The sequence below is a fragment of the Balaenoptera ricei genome, chromosome 1 (assembly GCF_028023285.1).
Source record: "Balaenoptera ricei isolate mBalRic1 chromosome 1, mBalRic1.hap2, whole genome shotgun sequence".
NCBI lineage: Eukaryota > Metazoa > Chordata > Mammalia > Artiodactyla > Balaenopteridae > Balaenoptera > Balaenoptera ricei.
Genome location: NC_082639.1, coordinates 117,424,584 through 117,432,839, shown reverse-complemented (window position 1 = coordinate 117,432,839; position 8,256 = coordinate 117,424,584). Strand labels below are relative to the sequence as shown.

At 37.4% G+C, this 8,256-nt stretch overlaps 1 protein-coding gene across 1 annotated transcript in view; it reads left to right on the top strand.

Annotated features, from left to right (window-relative positions):
* Positions 1 to 800: 800 nt before the first annotated feature.
* The window catches only part of SLAMF6 (SLAM family member 6), a 30,606-nt gene continuing 23,150 nt past the window's right edge, over positions 801 to 8,256 (top strand). Inside the window, exon 1 of the mRNA XM_059902756.1 lies at positions 801 to 906. Coding sequence (XP_059758739.1) covers positions 801 to 906 — 106 coding nt within the window. The remainder of the gene's footprint in view (positions 907 to 8,256) is intronic.

Below are 8,256 nucleotides of genomic sequence, written 5' to 3'. Positions count from 1 at the left end.
TATGACCCAGCAATCCTACTACTGGGCATATACCCTGAGAAAACCATAATTCAAAAAGACACATGCACCCCAATGTTCATTGCAGCTCTATTTACAATAGCCAGGTCATGGAAGCAACCTAAATGTCCATCGACGGATGAATGGATAATGAAGATGTGATACATATATACAATGGACTATTACTCAGCCATAAAAAGGAACAAAATTTGGTCATTTGTAGAGACATGGATGGATCTAGAGACTGTCATACAGAGTGAAGTAAGTCAGAAAGAGAAGAATAAATATCGTATATTAACGCATATATGTGGAACCTAGAAAAATGGTACAGATGAACTGGTTTGCAGGGCAGAAATAGAGGCACAGATGTAGAGAACAAACATATGGACACGCAGGGGAGAAAGTGACAGGGGGGTAGGGGTGTGATTAATTGGGAGATTGGGATTGACATATATACACTAATATGTGTAAAATGAATAACTAATAAGAACCTGCTGTATAAAAAAAATAAATTAAATAAAATTCAAAAATTCAGAAAAAAAGAACCCAGTAAATTTTAGGTTGCATAACCACAACACGTAATTTAGGTTGTTTTACTACCATAAAAAATAAAAAGAGAAAAGGATATAGATAGTGAAAATTCCAATTCACAACACACACAAGATTTTTGCACTTGGCTCAGAAAAGAAGTAAATAGAGTAATAAAATAAAACTGGGACTCTTTGTATGTGGGAAGGAGGCCTTGCCACGCCTCTGAGAGGAAGAGAGCAATTTCGGTAGAAGCACTTTCAGTTTATGAGAGAATGCCAAGAACATTGACTGCCTTGAGGTCTCCAGCACCATTCTCCACTGCTAAGAGCATGATCTGGCTGTTCCAGTTTCTCACGCTTGTCTTCTGCCTTAGCCCAGGTAAATGCTGAAGTGGACCCATGTACTCTTGAGTCACTCCTGGTTTTGTGCATCTTGCTCAATCTAAATCACCTATTTATAGGTGTCTGTCTCTCTGCCAGGGGATCCGGTGGGGCTCACAGTGGTGCCTGATGAACTGCCATTGCCTCTCAACCTAAAAGCTTATGGCCTGAGATGGTTCAGAGTTAACAGCTTCAACTGTGTTTTCATTTAAGTGAATTATCTGCTGGGGCATGGGAAATGTGCTTTTATGAGACAAGACTGTTTGGGGTTTATGACCAGCATGTTGTGGAATAAAGAGACCTAAAGTTAAGAAAAGAAGTCTTCTTACCAAATTAGCTACTATCTTACTGTGGTATCACAGGTAGGTTACATGTTCTTCCTGAGCCTCACGATCTTCATTGGAAATATTGAAACTCTATGGTTCAGCTTAGCCGAAATTTCTGAACCCAACTAAAACACGAGAAATAGTCCTCTCAGTTTTTGCTTACTGTGATAAAAAGCGTTCTCCAGCTTTCCTTTCCTTTGATGCAAGTCAGGGGCTATCTAGTCCAGCAGTACCTAATTTGGCAGACAGAAAGGAATTCTCTGATCCTGCCTGCCTCTCATTCCCTGCTGTCCATTCCGTGGAAAGCATGAAGGTTCATGTCAGGTTTGGAGAACCACAAGTGGTCAACTGGGGCCAAAGTATAGGATGGGGCAGAAGACGAAACAGGAAAGCTAGCCCAGAACTAGCCCAGGGTAGCAGATAAAAATAGTTAATATTCACTGAGGGTTCATACTGTTCCAGGAACTGGGTCAAATGCTGTACATACATCATATACAAAAGCCTTATGACAGTTCTATGAGTCTATACTATTATTACACCCTTTTTAAATAACTTGCCCAAATCTCATTAGCCAGTAGGTGGCAAGCTCTTGCAATATTTTTGAGGAACAGTGACAGCTGAATAAACACGGTAGCAGCACAAGAGAAAGAAGGACAGAAGCAAAAATCACCATAGATGTAGAATTAACTAGATTAACTGGCAATGGGAATTAGGGGAGAAGAGACTTCACTGTCATCCAATAAATATTCATTGAGCACCTACTGGATGCCTGGCACTGTTCTAGTTCCTGGGGATACACCATAAACAAAGGAGGCAAAAATTCCTGCTCTCGTGGAGTTAACTTTTTAACAGGGGAGACAAACTATAAACAAGATAAATAAGTGAAATAGTATATTTGATAGTGATAAATGATAAGAATGAAATAAATCAAGCAGGGAAAGGTGATATGAAATATTGGGGGGGGGGGTGAAATTTCAGAGTAGCCAAAGAAGGTTACAAAGTTGCGGGCATGAGGGAGCAGGCATGAAGAGAAGGTGATTTCAATTTTGGAGCTACTAATTTTAAGATGTTACTGTGATATCCATGAGAAGATTTCCTGAAAGCAGCTGGAAATTTAGGACTGGAGGTAGAGCTGAGGCTGGAAGCTTAGAAGTCACAGCATAGAAGTAATAAATGAAGTTAAGGAGAAAAGTGTAAGGAGGACAGAAACTTGGGAAATATGTATAAGATGCAGAAAGAGGGAGAATTCACTTACACATTCAAGAGCCACTCCCCAGAGTAGGAGCAGAGACCCATGTCTTTGCCTCCTTGCAAAATTGAACCCATCTCTAGAATTAAATATTCTGAATGTCCTCAGGTTAAAATTTCCCTGCTTCTCCTCATTCCCATCAATACTTCTCATAAGGGCCCTATGAAATATACACTATCCTCACTTTAAGGAAGAGGAAAGAAGGCATACAACACTTAACTAACTTGCTTGATGTCACACTGTTATTGGGGAAGTGGGGATGGTGCAGAAAAGAAACATACTTGAATGTGTTTTGCAGGTGTTCTGAGGCCCAGGAGGAAAGCAGTGATTGCCAGGGTTAGAAATCAGGGAGCCTGACTCCAGAGTCTGTGTTCATAACCCCTTTACTCTGCTAGTTAGTTTATACACAGTTATATATTCACATAAATGTATATATAATTATAAACTGTGATGCTAGGAAGAAAATAAGCAGGGTACTGATGCCGAAAACTTGGCTTCTGTACACTGGTGCTGAATTGAATCTCAGAGACAGAGTTTTGGGTGAAATTGAAAAGTATAGCTTTATTGCTTTGCCAGACAAGGGAGACACAGCGGGCTCCTGTCTTCAAAAACTGTGTGTCCCAACCTGGGAGAATTTGGTGAGGAGTTTTATAGCAACGGTTCAAGGTTGGGGTTGCTGATAAGATTAGGGTGTGTGCAGGACCTGCACTCCTTTAATTTGGTCTCAGGTAATCTGATGAGTTTCTATGGTTCCTTTAATCTGGCCTCAGGTGGTCTTCTTGAAGAGCTTCTCTGGTTCCTTTAATCTGGAATGAAGAATGCTGATATTTTCCATTTGTTGGGTTTTAGTTCTGTAGAGCAGCTCAAAGATATTGTTGTGTATCCCTTGAGGCAGAACCAGGACCCTGCCCCAAGGCTGCACTATTGTTTCTTGGCTGCTCCTCTCTCGTCTCTGCATCCCCTCTCTTCCCTGATTAGCAACTGTTCTAATCTGCCCTTTGGAACTCAGGGAAGGTCATGGAGGCTGGAGTCTATTCCCTACAAACAAGAAATGGGGACCATAAAGGCTTCCATGCCCAGGAGTCCCCACAGTGTCCTTCTTGGTTTCAGTACCATTGGAGAGAAAAACAAGAGGATCTGCTTTGGATGAGGTGATGTGGAATGGATTTTCTGGAAAAGTAGCATCTCCTCTGATATTTAAAGAGTATGAGGAGTCAAACGGGGAGGAGTCTAATGAAGAAGCATTCAAAGCAGTGGGAATTACATGTGCAAAGGCCCTGGTGCAAGGAAGAGTTTGGAGTGATTAAGGAAGGGGAAAAAACCACTGTGACAAGAGTATGGCACAAATAAAATCAATCTTGAAAACAAGCATGAAGGAAGATGACTCATGCCAGCCTACATTCTTTCAAGGGACTGGACACCATAACTTTTTCCTTTGAAGAAATGTATCTGAAAAGATAAACCATGTTAAGAAATAATCCCAATTGGTATAACTGAAATCAGACATTATCATGCCCTGGAGAAAATGAATCTCATTTGCTTCTCCGTTTTATTCTTTATAGGTGGGAACTTACTTATCAAATGTTAATATGAATACAAAGTATTAGGGAATCTTATTATAATGCTGATTCTGGAATGGAGACTAAGATTCTGCATTTATAACAAGCTCCCAGGCAACCCCAATCCTGCTTTATGAACCATACTCATGAGACTTTAGTCACAGTGGAGTTGGAGGGATGGAGAAATAAGAACAAATTCTTCAAGTGTGTTTGCAAGAAGCAGATACATGTATTCTGATGCTGAAGAAAGAACAGTAGTAGGAAATATATGTACAGCCAATACACATGGGCCAACCAAATGATTCTGACGTTTTGAGTCAAAAACTTACAGGCTCTTCTGCTAAAAGATTGTAATCCAATGACTCCCCTTCCCCTGAGGAGCATTATCTACTTCTTACTAACCATCCACACCTTCAAATGTTTATTGTTGCTCACCATAGGCAGAGAGTTGTTTATATTTTGTCACTATCCTCAAGGACAACTGTGTCTTTCCACCTCTCAGAATCTGTGGTCTGTGCCCACTGGACTGCCAGCCTTCCACACCTCCCAGTTTTCAGCCTCCCACTACAGATCTAGCCTCAGTTGTGTCTCCGTGTGCACACAAAATTTTTGTCTTTCTTTTTTTTCATTAAGGTGAAATTCACAAAACAAAATAATAATATTAAAATGTACAATTCAGTGACATTTAGTAAATTCACAATGTTGGGCAACCACCACTTCTATTGCTCCAAAACACTTAGTCACCCCAAAAGAAAACCTTGTACCCATTAAACAATCACTTCTCATTTCTCCTTCCCCCTATCCCTCTTCAAACACCAATCCACTTTCTGGCTCAATGGGTTTACCTATTCTGAATATTTCATATAAATGAAATCATGCAACATGTGACTTTTTATGTCTGACTTCTTTCACTTAGTACAATGTTTTCAATGTTTATTCATATTGTATTGTGTATCAGTACTTTATTCCTTTTTATTGCTGAATAAGATTCCATTGTATGTGTGTACCATATTTATTTATCCACTCATCTACTGATGGACATTTGTGTTGTTTCCACCTTTTGGCTTTTGCAAATAGTTCTATTATGAAGACTTTTGTACAAGTATTGTTTTCAATTTTTCTGGGTATATACCCAGGAATGAAATTGCTGGATCATATGGTAATGTTGTACTTAATTTTTTGAGGGATCACTAAATAGTTTTTTCCACAGTGGCTGTACCAGTTTACAATCCCACCAGCAATGTATAAGCGTTCTAATTTCTCCACATCCTTACCAAAACTTATTTTCCAATTATTTACTATTATTATTGTTGTTATTATTATTAATCACCATCTTAGTACATGTAAAGTCTCTTGTGATTTTGATTTGCATTTCCCTAACAACAAATGATATTGAGCATCTTTTCATGTGCTTATTGGCTGTTTGTATATTTTCTTTGGAGAAATGTCTATTCAAGTCCTTTGTCCCTTTTTGATTAGATTATTTGTCTTTTTTTTTTTTGAGCTATAAGAGCTCTTTAACTACTTTGAATACTAGACCCTTATCAGATATATGATTTATAAATATTTTCTCCTATTCTGTAAGTTTTCTTTTCATTACCTGATAATGTCCTTTGATGCACAAAAGTTTTTAATTTTGATGAAGTCTAATTTATCTATTTTTTCTTCTCCTGCTCACACTTTTGTTGTCATATCTAAGAATTCATTGCCAAATCCAAGATCATGTAAATTTACCCCTATGTTTTCTTCTAAGAGTTTCATAATTTTTTGCTTTCATATTTAGGTCATTGAAACATTTTGAGTTGATTTTTGTATAGGTGTGAGGTAGGTGTTCGACTTCATTCTTTTGTTTATAGACATCTGGTTGTCCCAGTACTATTTGTTGAAGCAACCATTCTTTCCCCATTGAACGATCTTGGCATTCTTGTCAAAAATTAATTGTCCATAAATGTATGGGTTTATTTATGGACTCTCAATTCAATTCCATATAGACATCTATATGTCTATCCTGATACCAGCAATACACTGGCATGTGATTAACGTAGCTGTGGAAATTTTTAAATTGGGAAGTGCGAGTTCTCCAATTTGTTTTTATTTTTCAATATAGTTTTGGCTAGTTGGGGTCCCTTCCAATTCCATATGAATTTGAAGAATGGCTTTTCTATTTATGAAAAAAAAGTCACAAAAATCATTGGAATTTTGATAGAGATTGAATTGAATCTGTAACTTGCTTTGGGTAGTATTGCCAAATACATAATCTTAAGTCCTACAATCCATGAACATAGGATGTCTTTCCATTTATTTAGGTATTCTTTAATTTCTTTCAAAATGTTTCATAGTTTTCAGTGTATAAGTATTGAACCTCCTCGGCTAAATTATTCATAGATATTTAATTATTTTGGATGCTATTATATATGGAATTGTTCTCCTAATTTCCTTTTCAGATTGTTCATTGCTAGTGTTTAAAAATACAATATGTATTTGTAAAATACAAATTAAAAATATACAATTGTAAATTTACAATTGTAAAAATACGTGTTGTAATTGTAAATTTTTGTAAATTGATCTTCTATGCTACAACTTTGCTTAATTCATTTATTAGTTCTGATAGTTTTTTGTGGATTCTTTTTTTTTTTTTACTTTTTATTTTATATTGGAGTATAGCCGATTAACAGTGTTGTGATAGGTTCAGGTGCACAGCAAAGGGACTCAGTCAGCCATACATATACATGTAACCATTCTCACCCAAACTCCCCTCCCATCCAGGCTGCCACATAACATTGAGCAGAGTTCCCTGTGTAATACAGTAGGTCCTTGTTGGTTATCCATTTTAAATATAGCAGTGTGAACATGTCAATCCCAAACTCCCTGACTATCCTTTCCCCCGATCCTTCCCCCCTGTAACCATAAGTTCATTCTCTAAGTCTGTGAGTCTGTTTCTGTTTTGTAAATAAGTTCATTTGTATCATTTCTTTTTAGATTCTGCATATAAGGGATATCATACAATATTTTTCTTCCTCTGTCTGACTTATTTCACTCCATATGACAATCTCTAGGTCCATCCATTTTGCTGCAAATGGCATTATTTCATTCTTTTTAATGGCTGAGTAATATTCCATCGTATATATATATACCACATCTTCTTTATCCATTGCTCTGTTGATGGACATTTAGGTTGCTTCCATGTCTTAGCTATTGTAAACAGTGCTGCAATGAACATTGGGGTGCATGTATCCTTTCAGACCATGTTTTTCTCTGGATATATGCCCAGGAGTGGGATTGCAGAGTCATATGGTAGCTGTATTTTTAGTTTTTTAAGGAACTTCCATACTGTTCTCCACAGTGGCTGTACCAGTTTACATTCCCACCAACAGTGTAAGAGGGTCCCCTTCTCTACACACCCTCTCCAGCATTTATTGTTTGTGGATTTTTTGATGATAACCATTTTGACTGGTGTGAGGTGATATCTCATTGTAGTTTTGATTTGCATTTCTCTAATAATTAGCGATGTTGAGCATCTTTTCATGTGCCTGTTGGCCATCTGTATGTCTTCTTTGGAGAAATGTCTATTTAAGTCTTCTGCCCATTTTTTAAATTGTGTTGTTTGTTTTGATGATATTAAGCCTCATGAGCTGTTTGTAAATTTTGGAGACTAACCCCTTGTTGGTCACATCATTTGTAAATATTTTCTCCCAATCTGTGGGTTGTCTTTTCGTTTTGTTTATGGTTCCCTTTGCTGTGCAAAATCTTTTAAGTTTAATTAGGTCCCGTTCATTTATTTTTGTTTTTATTTCTATTATTCTGAGAGACAGATCAAAAAAGATATTGCTGCAATTTATGTCAGAGAGCGTTCTGCCTATGTTTTCCTCTAGGAATTTTATAGGTTAGGTCTTTAATCCATTTTGAGTTTATTTTTGTGTATGGTGTTAAAGAATGATCTGATTTCATTTTTGCACATGTAGCTGTCCAGTTTTCCCAGCACCATTTGTTGAAGAGACCGTCTTTCCACCATTGTGTAGTCTTGCCTCCTTTGTCATAGATTAATTGACCATAGGTGTGTGGGTTTATTTCTGGGCTTTCCATCCTGTTCCATTGATATATATTTCTATTTTTGTGCCAGTACCATACTCTTTTGATGACTGTAGCTTTGTAGTATAGTCTGAAGTCAGGGAGCCTGATGCTTCCAGCTCCGTTTTTCTTTCTCAAGATTGTTT